Source organism: Lonchura striata, chromosome Z (assembly GCF_046129695.1).
Source record: "Lonchura striata isolate bLonStr1 chromosome Z, bLonStr1.mat, whole genome shotgun sequence".
Classification (NCBI taxonomy): Eukaryota; Metazoa; Chordata; class Aves; order Passeriformes; family Estrildidae; genus Lonchura; species Lonchura striata.
Window position 1 is genome coordinate 17,705,591 of NC_134642.1, and position 18,465 is coordinate 17,724,055.

At 39.1% G+C, this 18,465-nt stretch overlaps 1 protein-coding gene across 7 annotated transcripts in view; it reads left to right on the forward strand.

Annotated features, from left to right (window-relative positions):
* The first annotated feature begins 206 nt into the window (after positions 1 to 206).
* Positions 207 to 18,465, forward strand: part of KDM4C (lysine demethylase 4C) — a 245,840-nt gene continuing 227,581 nt past the window's right edge. For 5 of the 7 annotated variants that reach the window (XR_002465552.2, XM_021531680.2, XM_021531684.2 and 2 more), the window contains exons 1-2: positions 207 to 531; positions 13,534 to 13,698. Coding sequence is in view for 6 of the 7 variants with exons in the window: in XM_021531680.2 (XP_021387355.2) it covers positions 13,555 to 13,698 (144 nt within the window). In the remaining variant the exon portion in view is untranslated. The remainder of the gene's footprint in view (positions 532 to 13,533; positions 13,699 to 18,465) is intronic. The other 2 variants (XM_077790001.1, XM_077790002.1) reach the window with 2 other exon arrangements.

The following is an 18,465-nucleotide window of genomic DNA, read 5'->3' on the forward strand; positions in this document are numbered from 1 at the left end:
GGAAGGCGGCGAGCCGGGCCGGGGCCGGGCCGGGGCCGGGCCGGGCCGAACCGAGCCGGGGCGGGCCGAGCCGAACCGAACCGAACCGAACCGGGCCGGGCCGGGCCGGGCCCCCGCCGCCGCCTCGGCTCCGCCCCCGCCCCGCCACGTGACGCGGCGGGCGCCGCGTTCCGCGTCACGTGCTCTGCCCCCCGCGGGCGCGCGTGCGCAGGCAGCAGCTGTCATCCGAAATCTGGGAGCGAGGCTCTGCCGCGCGCAGGCGGGGGCAGCCGCAGCCTCGAGGGGACGGGGCAGCCGGCGGCGGGGCAGGGAGCGGCGCGTCTGCCCCTGCCCCTTCCTCCTCCCCTTCCTCCTCCCCTTCCTCTTCCCCTTCCCCGTCCTGTCTTGTCCTGACCTGTCCTGCCCTGCCCAGTCCCCTCGCGTCCCGCGCCGCCCCGCCCCTCATCCCTTCTCCGGCCGCTGGAGCCGCTCCCGGACAGGTGCGGCGGGAGCGCTGAGCCCTGGCGGCGGCCGCGGCTGTGCGGCGAGGAGGTGCGGGCTGCGAGCGGGCCGGGGCGGGCGGGGGAGGCGGCAGGGCGGCCGAAGTGCGCCGGGCAGGTGGGAGCGGGGGCGCGGCGGGTGCCTGCGGGGAGGGAGGCCCGATTCCGGGCGGCGCGGCCGAAGCGCCGCCGGGCATCCCCCGGAGGCGAGGAGGGGGACGCGGCAGCCCCCGCGCCCGGAGCGGATGGATGCTGGGGCTCCGCGCCGCGGACCAGAGGCGGGCGGCTGGGACCGAGGTGGGAAGCGCAACCGGCAGTGGGAAAAGAAGTGGGAAAAGTGGGAAAAGTGGCGTTCCTGCTCGCGGCCGGCAGTTCTGGGTCGGGGCTGCCGGTGGGAGTTCTTCGGGAGGGTTCTTCGCGTGGTCGAAATGCGTGGACGAAGTGAAATAGAGCTTTATCTCTTTATCTGTCAGGGCTTTGATGAAATGAAATTGTTGCGGGCTTTGCAGATAGTCTCTTTTTGGTGCAGCTCGTTCGTTCCTGTATGTAGCTAAAACTTCAGGGTTGTGTGCTGAGCGAAGAACTGAATTAAGCGCCTGTCCCACACCTGCCCACGGTTATAAAACGCTTTCGAAGCTGGTTTTGGGATCAGGTCACTGTTACGGTAGTAGACTTCTCTTAACGAGCTTACTCTCGTCTGATTTTATCTGGGAAAGTGAGTGGGAAGTGTGCGCAAAATATTTTCTCATAGGTTAACTTGTGTTAGGACAAATACTCGTGTGTCTGTGTGTTTTTTAAAAACAATTATACTAGCTCAGAGAATAAACAGCATTTATATTTTACTTTTTGAAGTGCAGATTTATGATTCTTTGCTGAGAATTACCAACTGTAGGTACTGAAGTTACTATTTAGTGGCTACTAAACCAGCACCTTTTAAGTGGAATCTTTCTTGTTCCACAAGAAAGAAACTTAGTGACACCTAATGCACTGGGTTTTTTTGCTGTATATGGTATAAAATTCGATATGGGGGCTTTACCTTTATTTTTGCTTGTACTGTCATAAACAGCTAGTGGCATTGCTTCAGGGAAGTATTTTCCAAATATAAGAAGATGGAAAACACGAGCATGATTCCTGTTTCAGTAGATGAAATGAGAATAAGTTGAACTACTGACCCTCATACTAGTTTTTTTCTCATCTTAGATTTAGAGTGGTGTTGGTGCTCGCAGTTTCCTTTCTAAAGACTGACACAGGAAACAATATGTATCACCCAAATATGGATCAGAGTTGGAATAAACTATATGGGAGAAAAATCTTTGGTCAGTGTTTGTTTTAGAAAAACTTAATCTGATTTGGTCTCTGATGTCCTTTTTTAAATGGTAAATACAATAAAAGAGGAAAAAAAACCCCAAATCCTGTAAGTTATACTCTTTAATTATTGCTGAGTATTGCATGCAATTTTATGCTTAACTGTATTATAAAATTTTGGGTCAAGTAGGTTATAGATTAAGGACTTTCTGAGTTTAAACAGCTCTTAGTCTGATTCTTAGTTCTGCATTTTGATATTAATTCACTTTGATGTTAAATTTTTTTCTTAGTTTTTTTTTAGTGAGATATATTTCATCACCTTGCTGAACAGAATGTGAATAGGGTTGTGGTGCTGTTAAAGGTGATATTGCCATCCTACCACCTCCAATTTAAATTAAAAAATCTTCACCCTAACAACTTTTGAAACATGAATTCAGTATACATGGAGCTTCAAAAGGAAAATGTATTACTATAATTCTGTCAGTATAAGGTATTTGCAAGATGTCTAAATGGTCACAGGGATGGTTCAATAAATGATTATATTCAAAAAAGAATTTGCTGATCCAAAGTCCCAATATCTGTTACAAATGAAGTCTTACTGTAGTTTTGTTGTATGAAGACTTACAGTTTACTTCAGGTTTTGTAGGTGGCATTGTATGTCATAATTCTGCTCTAGTCTTGCCCTTTCCTCAAACTTACTTTTACCAGTTTAAAACTGTGGAATTGCACATAGCAGTTGAGTTGTTAGCTTTGTCTGTGTGAGTAATTGTACTACTGAGTTATGCAAGTCCTCATTTTTATCTGTAATTTTGTTTATGTCCAACATTTGTGGGACAGGATATTTGTGACAATATACTTGGGACGCTGTATTTAGGACACTATACCCTGAAAACTGAGGACCATCTATATAATCATTATAACCTATACAAACAAAAATTAGAAAACATGTCAGGATTTTAAGTTTAAGTTGCCAGAGTTAAGGTTCAAAACACATCTCTAATGAAAACTGAATTCTGAAAACAGTGTCTAGTCAATTTCTGATTCTCAGATAAGGTGGGATAATTCATTGCTTGATGCAGATATTTTAGGGGACTTCCACAAACAAAATGTGCTGCAGGTCCTTTGCAGCATTCCTGACAGTAAAATGTGGAGTCACTTGATTGGATTGTTGGAATTTACCTTATTACACCTGTGATATCCTGCTGGATTTTGTATAATAAAATTAAAAGACTAGTTACTAGCAGGTAGCTTGTCTTTAAGAAACCTAGATAAATATTTATATTCAGGGTAGCTGTTGTATGACAGACATTACTGTGCTCAGTCAGGTTTTGTTTCACTTTCACAGTTTATTTCTTTGATTAAAGAAGTATGTAAGTTGCCAAAATGGTAAATGAGCCTATGGGTTTGGAGCTGGAAAAATTGTCTATAATCAAAAACTGTTTTGAAAAAGAGTAATTTCCATTTAAAATTAAATTGGGAAAAATGTAGAAGTCTGTAAACTAAGCTACAAATAAAGACATAGAAACAGAAACGTGGGAGAAACTCCTAGTTTTAGAAATCAAACTCTTCATGTCTGGATTTGACGCGATGGAAGTATTTGGAGTATTTGGTTTGAATAAATTATGATAAATATTTCAAAACAGAGATAAGTAAAATGTGTAAACCTTGGAAAAACAATCATAGAGGAAAAATGCTTTCTTAACATTTGTGTCTATTTGCAACATTTGCAACAATTTGTTGCCTTCAATGTTGTATTATAGCCTATACTTACATGAGTTGGTGAAACTTCTAAACTCACAGTGTGGAAATCTTCTTTAGAGTTATTGTGATGCAGCTCTGTGCAGAGTCGTAGAATGTCCTGAGTTAGAAGGGACACACAAGGACCCCTGAGTTTACCTCCTGGTTCTGCACACTACCATTCCAAAAATCATACCACGTGTCTGATAGCATTGTCCAAATGCTTCTTGAACTCTGTCAGGCTTAGAGCTGTGACCACTTTCCTGGAGAACCCATTCCAGTGCCCACCCACCCTCTGGGTAAAGAATCTTTTCCTGATATCCACCCTATACCTCCCCGACACAATTTCACGCCATTTCCTCTGGTCTGTCACTGTCACCACAGAGAAGAGATCAGTGCCTGCCCCTCCTCTTCCCCTCACAAGGAAGTTGCAACTGCAGTGAGGTCTACCCTCAGGCTCCCCCAAATTAAGCAGTGGTCTTAGCTGCTCCTCATACGGCTTCCCTTCAAGGCCCCTTAGAGTTGAACTTGCTCCATTTGTTTCATATTGTGGGTAAGAGCCATGTAGTTCCTGGATACCATTCTGTGAGTTCATTAGTAGTCTGCCACCACTCCTGTTAAATGATCCCAGGGGTCTGGGATCAGTCTGGAGCGAGGAGTTTTGGTCATGCAAGCTGATCATATGTGTGGTTTGCTTTAGAGTGCATGCTTTCAGTCATATCAACAGAAAGGCACGACATGGCTGGATATAGCTTGGCCACTAGGTATTTGATCTGCCCCACCAAAATGTGAGGGCAGTGGAGAATTGCAACTAGTCTTTGAATTACAAAATCCTTTATGAGAATGGAAGTGCTCACACTGACAGTAAACTTTTTACTGGTGCAGAAATGCTGTTTCAGATGTTCCATAACTAAGCAGCTTTAAGAAAGACAAGTATATCTTTCTGTTTCTCAGGTTATAGAGCCTCATGTGTTTTGTGTTTTTTGCGTATTCTTTTTCCTCCCCTTTCATGCTGTCCTTATTCAGTTTCTAATAAAGGATTTTCTATGTAGTCGTTCCTTGGGAGAATTATTATCACAGTTACTGTAGCATATCCCTAAAAAAAGATAAATGTTTTGATGCTAAGGACTTGTGAAGTCCAAGTTATAAGGGTATCTTTTGGGAGGGAACCTGTTAAAGGAGTTAACTAAATGCCATATAGGCAGAAACAACAGGTCTATTAAAATTGTGCTTTAAAAAGTGCTTAATTAGGAAGGAGTTCACCTCTACCACCTGTGATTTCTATCCCCAGAATTATCATAGGCTGCATTAGCAATTAATATTTTCCTGAAATTTTATTTGTAAATTAGGTTGTTGAAAACTGAGAGCTAGGCTAAACCACTGTCTTGACTCTTGGAGGTCTTCAAACCCAAGTTTGAAAATGCTACACCAGTGTGTGAGTTGATGGTTTACTTGCATCTTAAATAGTGCTTTCAGCTTGGATATTCTTTTCCCTTGACTAAAAGTAATTTACTGGAACTGGTAGAGATCCAGATGATCAGAAATATGGAGTGGATTTTCTGTAGTGAGACTAGAAGTTTTCAGGTTAGGAGAGATAGACTAATGTGAGACCATGGTAAAGATCTGTCAGACCTGTATGGTCTGAAGGTAGATACGAGCAGTTCTCAGCTTACACATAAGCTATGAGATTAAACTAAAATGTGAAATAGTCAACATACACAGAGGAAGATATATCTCTTAGCGTATTGTTGTTTGTAGAGTGCTTCATCATGAAATGTTTTGGATATTAAAGGCCTACAAAGGTTCAAAATAATGGGAAAAAATAATCAAACTCTGCAAAATGCAGTAATATACTCTGTGTTTAAGGATTCCTTGGTATATATATTGCTGAAGAATTAGATGAAATTCTGAAAATGTGTATTATAAGCTACCCCGACACTTATTTGTATCTAGATACCTGCTGTTAGCAATTGTGAAGATGTGGAGACAGGTTCTTGAAAACTTACTTTTGCCATTGCTGGAGGCTGTTACATGCTGCTTGCAGTTTGAATCATGAGTGGCAGATAAAAATGAGAAAAATACTTTTTCTGAATGTTTGTTTTTGTTTTTTTCCCTTGCCCTTTGTCCCAGATCACTTACTTCAAGATGTTTTTCATGGTGTGGGTCTGACTGGGAGAAGAATATCTATGGAATGAATTCAAGTCATTTTTCAGTTCAAAATTCATGAGCTCAAGTAAAGATAATTTATAGTTTTGAAACATTGTTTCTGTAGGGTGGAACCAGACACAGAAATATAAACTTGTAATGAAGCTTGCAAACTACTCAGAGCTTTGTGGTAAAATAAAGGTGGTTTCAGGATCTTCAGAATATGGTTATCTGCCCAGATTCTTGATTTCTTAAGTTTGTAGAATCTATTATAAAGTCTTCAATACTCCTAACATTTATAAACTTGAGTCTTTCTGATGATGATGGATATCTGAGGAATACAAACCTAACCATGAGTTTTGGCCTCATACCGCAAATACAATGCATTATGTTCCATATATTTATTTTTACTACTAATACAATTAAATAACCTAAGTAACAAATTTGGAATTCCTGATAGGATCTCTTTTGAAGCTGGATACATAAAGTAGGCAGACATAATTGCACATTTACCATTATTAAGGGAACAATTCAAACGTAAGTATGGAAACCCAAATTACACTCAGAATTAACTGTATGCATGCCCAGTAACAGTCAAACATGCAAACTGTGCTTTTATGTTTCCAGTTACCTGAAAGTGCACTAATGCAGTATTTTGGGTTTTTGAATTTGCTTTGCTGAACAGTACAAGGAGTTGGATGGTACCTACTTAGAGCCTACTTACAGAATTTGCTAACAACTTCTTTAAAATGATGAGTCTACTCATGGAGTTTTTACTTTTAAGTAAAATTGCTGCTGAAACGAATATAGATTAAGGCACAATTTTCTGCTACGTTTCCTTTCATGCTTGTGCAGAGGTAGTGGTGCAAACATGGTTATTTTGCAAAACAACCTCAAAAAAACCCAAAAAAACACCAGCTGGGGCTTCCTGTACGTGCCTTTCTCTGGAGAAGTTTGTTTTCTTCTTGTTATCTACTGAAAGAAAGTTCATGTGATGAATTCTTTGTCAAATGCTTGTTGTCCCATAGTTAGCGTGGGCGAAAATTTGCAAGAAAAGGAAAAAAAAAAAGTATGTTTTAGTTAATTTATCTGTGAGAAGTTGTGACCTTAAGAAATTTGATTTTTTCCCATCTTCCTTAATTTCTTCTGCTGGAGCTTGCTTTATGTAATTTTTAAAATTTTGATAGTGGGGTAAAGCTTGTGGACATGCAATTTTATGTATTAGAACACACAGATTAAAATAATCTCATCTTTCAAAATATAAACACATTTATTTTATGATGCAGTGGCCTATAGTTATTACTTTTCCATGTTAGTTAATAATTTTGTGTATAGCAGAGTAGGTGTATTAATCTGTGCTTTTTCTTTTTTATTCAGCAGTGCTTTCAGTAGAGGGGACTGCCCAAAGTAGGCGGTCAAGAGATGCATCCCAGAAAGCATCTTAGGAAGAACTATCTTGTCAAGTCTTGGGCAGTCTGGAGCCAGAAAGTTTGAATTGCCCACTGATGATGGGTGGACTTCACAGTATTGGTTAGTTTATTTTAGACTAGAAGCAAAAAGAAGTGTATAGCTTTCAGAGCATAGTATTAAGGCAGAGAGAATATTGTAATGATGAAAGGCGGTTCAGTGTAGTGAAGGCTACAGGATTTTGTGCCTTTTAACTAACTTCAAATTAATACATGGTGTTTTTCTAGTGTGTGGACATTACAAAGAAATAGTTCAATGTTTGGGCAGTGGAGGCTGGAAATTGTAGCTGCCTAGTACTAATTTGTAAAGGCAAGCTTTAGTTGACTGTGGTGGAATATTGAGGTCCTTCTCTTTTCTTAGGACATAGGAGAAACAATTCTGTAGATTTTGCAATTACCAAAAACATGTGGAATAAAATGTGCTATAAAGCATGCAATACACACTTCTGTTCTTTAGTGTCAGGTTCGTTATGTACAAGCCATGCACTTCAGATTGTGCAGAATTTGTTTTGGAAAGCACTTTTCCTGTCATTGTAACTAGTGAAATGCATCTTGGATTATGTAAATAATTGTAGCATTAATGAGATTTCATCCTGCTTTATGGGACTTTTCTAGTGTTGAACTCTGGTGTTTTTAGTTCATGAAGTTTCTTGGGTTACATACTGGCATAAATGTGGATGATTGAACTTTGCTGGCCTCATGTTTTCACTTCTGCAGTATTAAGACTAATGTAGCATTAATATTCCCCTAGCTGATGATTTGAGGATTTAACAGGGCCTTACAATGGCTATAAACTTTTCAAAAGAAGGATCAGGTTCTTTAACCTAGTTAGTAGCTAGACAACTTAGCTCTTTAGCTGGCAACTTTGGACAAACTACATGCTTGCATTTTATTTAAATTCTGAGTTGTTTAATTAGACACTTTTAAGACATAGGTAGACTACGTGGTCACCAAGAAATTAAAGGTTTATGGACAGGCTGTGGAGTTTATTGGATCAAGTTCATAGTTTGGGCTTGTTTGGCTAACGCTTTCCATAATTAGCTAAAAAGCTTCTTTCAATGTTATGTAAAGTATTAATGCATGATAATTTGAGTGAGGTTTGTTCACAGTTATTGACACTACTATTTGTTTTTCTAGGTAATTATGGGCATTTTTGTCAGTGTGCAGTACTGTTGTGCAAGGGGACAGAAAATGTCTGATTACAATGCTGATATGAGTGACTTATAAAATAACTGAAATTTCCCTGTGTACATATGACTTGTCTCTCTATTTCATAAAGTGCATCCTTGGCATGTTTGCCTTCTTTTTATAACTTTGTATTTACTAATATTTTGCACATTTTCATTGTGTAGTACTCAATAAAAGCTCTGGAAGTTTTATTTCTTGGATTTTACAGCTTTGTAATATCACAAAAAAGGTAGTTACATATACACCTAAGTGCAATAATTAAGTCAGCAATAATATCATTGCAGTGCAGATTTTGCATTAGAATGGTCTCCTAGTAGTTGTGATTTTGTCTGCAAAAGAACTTCTGAAGGCCTCTTAACTATGACACTGCAGTATATATTACGCTCTCGTCTTAATGATTTGGCCAGGGTATAGCTGAGTTTTTGTGTGTGAGAAAAATACCAAAAGTAGGCATTGTTTGCAGAAAGAATGGAGGACTCTGGAGTTCCACAAAGTCCTTGAAAGATTTCCATATTGTGTTAGAAGTTAATAGAATTGATAGGCCAACATTTTCTGATTAATTTGTAGTATAGTTTTATTTTTTGTGTTAAATTTAGACCATGTAACTCAGTACTTGTGCCTACTGTTTCAGATTGGTGTTTGTAAGGAAGAAATGCAATAATTAAATTGTAAAACAGATTCAAGAAGTTACAGCTGATAGATCATAGTTATAAAGAAGGTGTGGAGTTACTAAGAAATAATAAAATTTATAGAAACATCTATGGACTTTCAGCATCGCAAATTCTTCATAGCCTTTATGATCTTTCTGCCACCTGACCTAAAGATGTTATATAGTTGAATCTTCTTAAGGCGTTCTTGCAAATATTGTGCTTATCAAGGGGAAGCTTTACCCAGTAAGTTAGTGAGAAGGTGTTTTTAACTGAGGAAGAAGTGCTACACAAGAGCATGGATTGGATGACAGCATGGCTGGTCTGTGTGCTCATTGCTTAGGGGCCTGGACCCTAAGATAGATGGAAGCTGGTAGAAAAAAATCTGTGAAGGGCAGGATTTGTATTTTTTACATGGCAGTGAAGCTGGGCAAAAATCAGCCTTTCTAATGCTCTACACGTGTCTTCATAATTAGTTGAATGTTGTTAATTCTGCTTGTGATACAGACTGAGGTTCCTCACAGTACAATATGTTACATGCTTAAGTGTGGTCTTAGTTACAGAGAGATAAGGGAATAACCTTGTGAGTCTCTTCCCAAACAGGATTTTAAGAGTCTGGTAGCCAGGCAAGAATGCTGATGTATGATTGTGACAGTGTGAGTTAATCATAGTTTTAACAATTGAGTAACAATCCTTAAATAAATGAATTTCTTCATTGCGTCAAAGTGCCAGGGTATATATTCAGTTTATTTGGTACATGGCTATTTTTAGAGCAGCTTATCTAACCGGTGTGTTTTGGTGACATGTTTTGGTTAAGAGGAATTTTTCTCATGCTTATTTCTGCAATAATAACTTTGTTGTGCCTGGTGCTTGAAATCAGACATTGGCCAAAATAATCCTGCAGCTTTTCTAATAGCTGAACCACCTGAATATGGATTTTTCTTGTCTCCTTACCCTTTTGCATAAGGAATATAGGAAATGGGATGTATTTAAAACTTTTACCCTTTCACATTAAATTAATTCCAAAGAAGAGAGAGCCTCAGGCATATAGGAATGAGTACAGGCACCATGATTTCTTATGCTCTTCACCCACAGTGTAAATGAGGATTCAAAGGTTGATAATAGGTTTCCTTTTGACTCTCACTCTCTCTATGCATAGTTTAATTTCATATGTTTACACAGGAATTGCAAGTTAATTGGTAAATCAATTTATGCTTTTGGAAATGGGCTTCATCTGAGGTGTAATGGAAGGTGATGCAGGTGACCTCTGACACTGTGTGCTTGTGTGTTAGTATTAGTTGGCAGAATTAATACTAGCTTGTGTGCTTAGCTGGTACAGGGCTGTGTTTGGGATTCAGTGTGAGAACAATGCTGATAACATACTGATGTTTTGGTTGTTGCCAAACAGTGCCTAATCTTAATCAGGGACTTTTCAGTGTTTTGTACTCTTCCAGTAAGGAGATGCACAAAAGCCTGGGGGGGAGCTGACCAGGAGAGATGACCAGAACTGGCTGAAGGGCTGTTCAGTGCTTCAGAATGCCATGCCCAGTATATAACATGGGTGAGCTACTCAGAAGAGTGGCTGATGACAGTTTGTATTGTGTATCACCTGGGCTTTTTTGGGTTTTATCTCTCTCTCTATGATAATAATAAATAAAAGTAATTTTTACTTTGTTTCAATTATTAAACTGTTCTTAACTCAAACATTTTTACTTTTTTCCTGATTCTCATTACTATCTCAGTATGAATGGGGGAAGTGTGATCAGCTGTGTGGTATTTAATTGCCAGTTTGGCATACTGTGTTTGGCATGAAGGGTTGAGGTAACCACAGATCAGATCAGAGTATGTTGGAAGAAATTTGTTACAAGCAGTTTTTTTGTAAGGTTAGTGAAGAATTTTGTGAACGTCAGATGGCACATGGTCATTTATACTTGGAAATTGCAGCACCTTCTGATCTGAAGATAATGTGTATCTGTCACTTACCTAAAGTTTTGGTCCTTTCAAGAATACTATATCCTGGTATGAAATAGAAATGACTTTTTCTTTTAGTCAGCCTCAATGTAGAAATGGCAATCAGAGGAAATGCTGATTTTATGTGTATAGCTTACTTGCTTTTTTTATCTGTTGAAGTTTTCAGAGAATGAGCAGGAGTATAGTCCTGTTGGTAAACTGCTGATGGTGAGAACTAGAAAATCCAAGTTCTCTTCTTCTGTATTTGCAGTGTGAGTGGGAAGTGAATAATTGGTTGTCCTGGTTTAATGTAGTTGAGGTCTTTGTTAAGGAAAAAAATTCACAAGCTATGGATTCCCTGTAAGCATCTTCCTGCAGACCTGGCAAAACCAATCAGCTAGTTAGTTTTGAATATTGACGCTGTTAAATCAGATAGCTGAATATGCTTTTGTGAAATCACACTTAAAGATGAACAAGCTTTTGAGCAGGTAGCTGGACTCTGGCCAGGCCCTGCTCTGCTGCGTGGCCCACTTGGCCCGGCGCAGTTGGGCCCTGCTCTGCAGCAGCACCGGCCAGGCTGGGACCCGCTCTGCTGCGTGGCCAGGCTGACCCGCGGCATGGCTTGGCTGAGATTCTGCCACCACCGAGCTCCAACCATGGCCGGTGGGCCAGGCCGGTTCTGCTCAGCCTCAGGTGGAGTGGAGCCAGGCTCTGCTCCAGCTGTGAGGTGCAAAGCCATCCTGCTGGCACCATGAAAAACCATGCCGCTGAGAACAGAGGTGGCCCTGCACAGAAAGGGCCAGAAAACAGCGCTGCCTGGCAGAGATCCCATGACCATCCATTGGCCAGAGTGAGATATTGACTCTTTTAGTGCACAGATGAAACTTGCAGACATCAATCCTCTCTTAAGTGAGAGAAAAAGTAAAGGGTGAAGACACATAAAATAACATGGGGACACCAAGGTCAGTGAAGAAGGAGTCAAATCCCTGATGGGAGGAAAATGAGGAGATACCTTAGTCTTGGGCTGAGATTCTCTGATAATGCTATGGTGAAGATATAATTGATACCTCCGACTTATTTCCCTGAAACCATGGAATACATTTGGGAGGATGTAGCATTGTAACTACAGCTGTGAGCAGAAGCACCAGTGTTGAAGCAAGCAGATGCTGAAGTAGCTGTGATCTAGTGAGAAGTGTGAACAGAGTTACGAGAAGAGATGAGAAACCTGGCTGCAGGGATGGGAGAAGAAAAACTCTGTTCCCAGATGTCCCAGATTGCAAGGCAAGATGTATTCCATTTGCCATCTGCATGGAAGTTCTCTTCTGTTAAGTAGCTGTTTTCCTTATCTCTTCTACAACCAATTCTCCCTTTGGGGAGACATCTGCTGATAATGGGCATGACTGATAAAAGTTACAGCATCCCATTGTGAGATGGGCTCTGCCTAGTGGGAGGAACCAAGCATTCCTAACTGGGTTTAATCTGGGTTTTTGGGATGCCAGACTCAGGCTTTTCCTCTGGATTTCCAGGAGGACTGCAGCTGTTCCAATTTGGTCTGCTACCAACACCCTGGCCAAAAAGGGTGTCCAGTTGTATTCTGACTCTGTCAGTGGTTTATCTTTTGTATTGTTTAATGTATTTTGTTTTCTTTTTCCCTTTTCCTGATAAATTGTATTTCTGCCTTGGAGTCTCTCACTGGTTTTGCTTTCAAACCAGAACACCAGAGATAAAAGAACTTTTGTTTCTATACTGGAACAGCTTATCCTTAAAATTGCACCCCAATAAACTGAGATGACCCATGGTGGTAGTTGTGCAAAGACTACCACACCATGGGGGGAACTTCATGATTGCAGATTTCTGGGTGGCTGCTCTTGAAAATTAAAAGCATGGGAGAACTGTTTTTTGTGGAAAAGTCTCCATGGCATGGTAGGAGAGTCTCCTCTCCCTACGTGAACTGAAGAAAGATTATTTTGAGAGTGGTAAACTGATTGAAAATACCAGATTTGTCTCTTTATGCTGTAAGGAGGAAAAGAAAGAAGAGCTGGGAGGGAGGAGAAGTGTTATGAAGATTTTTTCTGATTTCTTACTATTTTTTCTTTTAGTTCAGTTAATAAGGTTTTCTTTATACCTTTTAAAGTTTTGCGCCTGCTTTGTTCTCCTTATCTTGCAGCAAAAAATGAGTAAATTATTCTAGTAGGTGCACTGGCATTTGGCTACCACTAGTCCCAGTACATTGTTTTTCTCTATTTACTGAGTGGAAATAATGATATTTTATCAAACATGTAGCTTTGTTACTCTGGGTTATTCCTGTGTAATGTAACTCTCTAGACAGAGATTGCGCAGACGGATCTACACAGGAACATGCTAGGTTTACTTGAGAAAATATGCTGTAAAAGCAGAGGTGTGGACTGGACTGTGTGCTTGTCATTTACAATAATGTTTGTGCTGGTTAAAGGCTGAGTATTCTCAAAGGAGTAAGGATAAAAAGTAAGCCTTTTACACTAGCCTGGACGGATAATTGTAGATACTTTTTTTTCTGTTTGAAACAATGTATGTTGAATGTCAGAATTGGTTTTACAGATTAGTCTCTACAGTGTATGATTTTTTTTTTTTTAATAGGTGGATTGAAATTGAACCAGAATGGCTGCTGTTATCTCAGATAGTCCTCCAAACCCAAGCTGCAAAATCATGACTTTTCGGCCTTCGATGGATGAATTCAGGGAATTCAACAAATACTTAGCACACATGGAATCACAAGGTGCTCATAGGGCTGGAGTTGCAAAGGTAAACATGTATAACATAGAAGAAAAATGCTCTTAATACCTGGTCTCCCATTCCTTGTATTTTGCTGATTACAAACCTGACCTTTTTCTTATTTATTTTTTCCACATGATTTTCAAGGAGTAGGTAATGATTTATCACTATTTTAAGAAAGAGCCTTTCGATGTATGATATTTCATGCAGACTAATGACGGTGTTGTGTAGTGTTTTTTCTCTAACTGTAAATTGTTTACGAGTTTACAATAGCAAAATAGGTTCTCTTTCTAAGTAGACTTAAACTATTTTTGGTCAAATCAAAGCAAAGCAGGGAGTTGACAGTATAAATTAAAGTAGTCCTTGTATACCAGGTGTTTAACTTGGTGTTTTAGGGTTATGTAAAGCTTTTCTGGAGCAAATAATCCCACTTCATTGTGGCGAACATAAAGATGGTAAGACAGTGTTTGAATGGAAATAGTTTTCTTTTTAATGGTTATCAAGTTATGTTCTTGTTAATCAGAACTTCAGGCGCACTAGCTGCTGCTGTATTGCTCTTTGAACAATGGCACATCCAGGACCTTAGAGCAGAACTTCCTCCTCTATCAGAGGGTGATTATCAGAGGTTCACTATGATGTAATTTATTGCTACAATTGTTTATGCTGTGTCCGTTTTGCCACTTTTCAAACCAGTGCAGATCTAGAAATACCAACTTAGTTATTTTAAGTACTCTGTGGGAATAGCTATCTCCATTACTGGGATTTGAAGGTAATGTTGCATGGTCAAGACATTTAGAATCTGAGTGAGGAGAAACAAAACTTGAAATTCTTGGTTTCCTCCCCTCCCATTCCTGCCTCCTGCTTCCTGTGAAACAAAGCAAAACTGAACTCCTCATTCTTTGAAAACCTTGTAGGTTGGTGTTCTTTTTTTATTTCAGTTGATTGAGTACATAGGTTATATTCTCAAAATTTGCTCTGTAAATAGAAGTAGAAATGTAATAAGTAGGCAACAGTAGAAAACGTGTGTTGAATTTTTCCTATGTCCAGCTACGTTCTGGAACCTGTTTGTATAGGGATGACATATTGCAGTCCTTTAATTTTGAACAGTAACCTTGATTGTAGTGGTATCTTCTTGCTTGGTTAAACAGCAATTCAAGCATCTCTTGCTGTTTTCAGACTGTCAGGTACTTGTAACACATTACTAGGTTGTCTTGAGAATTTTATATTCTGTTTTTCACTATATTTTGATAATATCTCAAAAATTTACAAATAAAAGTTAACCAGCTAAGTATTTTTTAAAACAAATCTTACCAAGTGAATAATCAATGCTGCAAAAGTTTAAGGGACATTTTCTAAGTTTTGGATATTGGCTTTAAAATAACAGAAAAAAAAAATTTATACCAGTTTTGATAGTAATAGAAAATTAACTTACAGGGAAGCTAATTTTTTTTTAAGTCCAGGAATTCTCAGGTGTGAATGTAAGAAGAATAATGACTAATAACTACCAGAAGAACTGTATGCATTTGCAGAAACAGTAAATTGAGCTTTAAACAGAGAACACAATCAGAGTAGGTATACCAAATACTTTAGGTTAAATGTAAACATGTAAAGGGAGAAGACCTGTTACCTGTGCAGAAGAATATGTGTGTGTAAATGGGGATGAAATGACTGTAAGGTTGCACATACTGAAAGAAGGAAGGAGTATGGGAAATGTTAAAAAAACTGCAACCACCACTGAAGTTCCTAATGCTGTGTCTGAAACAAGTAATTAAGGTACTAGACAAACAATATGAAACCATTGCCAAAGCAGATACATACCGTGGCATCCCTTGAGCAAATTGGCAAAAAAATTGCCATTAGACTTTTTAAAGTCTGAAATCAGCTTTAGGCATAGAAAATCTATTTTAGTCTTACTGTTACGGAAGATTCCATACTTAAAAAGGAAGGTGGAGGGTGAAAACAATGGAACAAATGACAAACAAGGGACACTGATAGATTAGTTGTCTTTGCTGGAGAATGAGGTGTTTTGAAAACTCAAACTGCATTCATACAGAGCAAAAGAGTTAAATTAATTTGCAGTCACATTGGCAAGTAGAGAAGTAATATCAAAACACTGTGCTGAAAATAGATACTGGCAAGATCAAGGAAAACAATTTTCAGATGAGTTGGGGAGAAATAGTTACATAGAAGTAATAGCCAGTGCCATTCAGAATCAGATCTATGGGAGATGACTGGTATATGAAAGAGGATTTAACAGAAATGTATGTGCTGATAGCACTCTGCATTAACCACAGTAGTACTGAGTAGTGTGGTTTTCATGCAGGTGACTGACTGATATAACTAAGACATCCCTATCTAAAACTGTATGTTTATCACACTAAATGATACTAGACTATATTAATATACTTAGTATCTTTGATAAATAAATATGTAAATTTATTTGATAAATAAATATGTAAATATATCAGAAGAGGCTATTTTTACTAAATGAAATATGAAGAGGCGTCAGTGGTAAAAACAGAGAGACTTAATCATTATTTCCAGCTGTTATACTGGCTAGCTGTGTGTTGCTTTGAACGTGATATATTAACATCTTCAGTCTTTGTCCTTATCTTCCTTAGAAAATACAAATTCTTTGGTGAAGGAGGTTTATTTTTATCTTCTTCTAGAATTTTTTTTTTGCTTATCAGTCCTCACAGAATTCACTTTTCTAACCAGCACTCTAATTACAGCAGTAATAAACATACTCCTGTTAGCTGGAAGGGGATCTTTTGAACCGTATTCACAAAAATATTTTTATTGCTTAAAGCCACTGACCTTGAACTAAATAAGATAATGCAAATTTTGCTTTTCAGTATTCATATATTTGAGCCAAACCTCTTGACTTCATGCTTAATAATCATGAAAATGGAAATCTCTATGCACATATTTGATTTCTCTGCATATATTCTGAATGCATGACTTCTCTGCTTCCAAACTAATATTTCATGTTTTGTTAATGTGAGTATAATTTAAGTGTTCTGTGAAAGAAATAAGTAGGAATCACAAGATGATTGGGTTGTTTTTCTTTTCTCTGAAAGTGAACAACAGTAAAACTTGCTAAATAGTTATTGTACAGCCAAAGTCCTGTAAAAGTTGAGAAGGAAAAGAGGGAAAAAAGAGTTGCAGCTGTGTGAAAACTAGATTAAAACACCTGATTATGTGTAAAATAAAAACGTTAGCTAAGGAAGTATATTACTGTTAGATAATTTTCCTTTGGCTTGATGTTTGTCTTTTGCTGTGCACTTTTAGCACTAATGGTCTTGACTGGATTTCTTAGGATTGTTTGAGTACATTAAGATTAAAATATGCCTATTTGTGATTGTTTTCCAAAGTTAGAAAATGATCTTAGGATATATCTGTTTTAGAATTTTATTACTTTCATGGGAGGATGAAATAGTGAAATTTCTAGTGGACTCTTATAGATGGAATCCTAAAATGCTGTGTAGCTTAAGGACTGCCTCATTGTGATCCTGTTATTAAAAGTATTAGCGAGATGCCTCTGCCTGAATTAAGGTGCAAACAAGAGCATATGCTGAAGTCAGAAGTATGGATTTTGTTAAACAATAAATGAGAGAGATAGAAAGAAACAGAAAAGGAGGGGGGGAAAGGGAGAGCAAAAGAGTGGCAGAGAGACAGGTTAAGTAGAAATATCACCACCGTGGTTTTCAGCAACATCTTCACCACCTTCTTCTGGTCTTCTTGGTGGTGAGGGTCCCCCAAAACCCACAGAATTCACTATATTAATATATATTTTGGCCGGTGGAAATGCCCAGGTAGCTGACCTCCCAGGGGACAAGTTTGATACTGTCTTGTGCAACAGACTATAGATCTGTTGCATCTTTTTCCCTCTGGGAGGAGTCTCGGGGTGCTTCAGGGTTTTTGGTGGCTTAGGACACCTCAGCTGCCTCTCATGTGAATGTCCTGTGGATATGGCCATCCAAGGGTGGGGGGGATTCACAACTCTGCTAGTTGAGTGTAAGGGAGGAGGATGGGTGCTCATTCCTTCTGCCCAGAGGTTGTGCCACACCCCCAAATCTTCTCCTCCTCCGCACTAGGGGCATGTGGGCAAACTTGGCCTCAGCAGATGACTACAGCCTCCCCCAACCCAAACACAACCAGAGCTGATTTTCAGGACAGCTGCTGGGTTTGGCTTTCTCGTGGATGCCTTCTTCTCCCTCAGCCTTGCTTACATCTCCCTAGACCTGAGATAATGAACAATTGTGTCAGTTTAACTATAGTATCTTATCTTTCCTGAGGTGCTGAAACTCACAGTCCAACGCTTCAGGCATATTCAGGGAGGGGTGGGCTTGGGTAGGCACAGTTTCTATATACAGTTTTACCATAATGGGAAAAAAGTCCTTGAGAACAATGTTTTAAGCCTGTAACCATAAAATTTCAGTCTCTAACACTACTTCTAAATTATGAATTAATTATTAAAATAATATAATTCATTTGTTGCATGTTTATAAAAGCTGTTCTACCTTGTTGCAAGGTACTTTAAAAGTTCCCAAGCCACTGCTCCTGGAAATTTGATTTGAACTTAGCAGAAGAATGAAAGTAATGAGTGGATCAAAAACCATGTCATTAAGCGTTTGGACAGGTAGAAGTTCAAAAACAAAACTAAACCAAAAAATATATGTGAAATTTTTTTGTTGTTTTGTTTTACAAGTGATACATCTAGAGTTATTTGTTTGCTGCTAAAATAATATGTGCAAGAAATGTTCAAAATTACTCAGCCTGTTAAAGAATACTGGA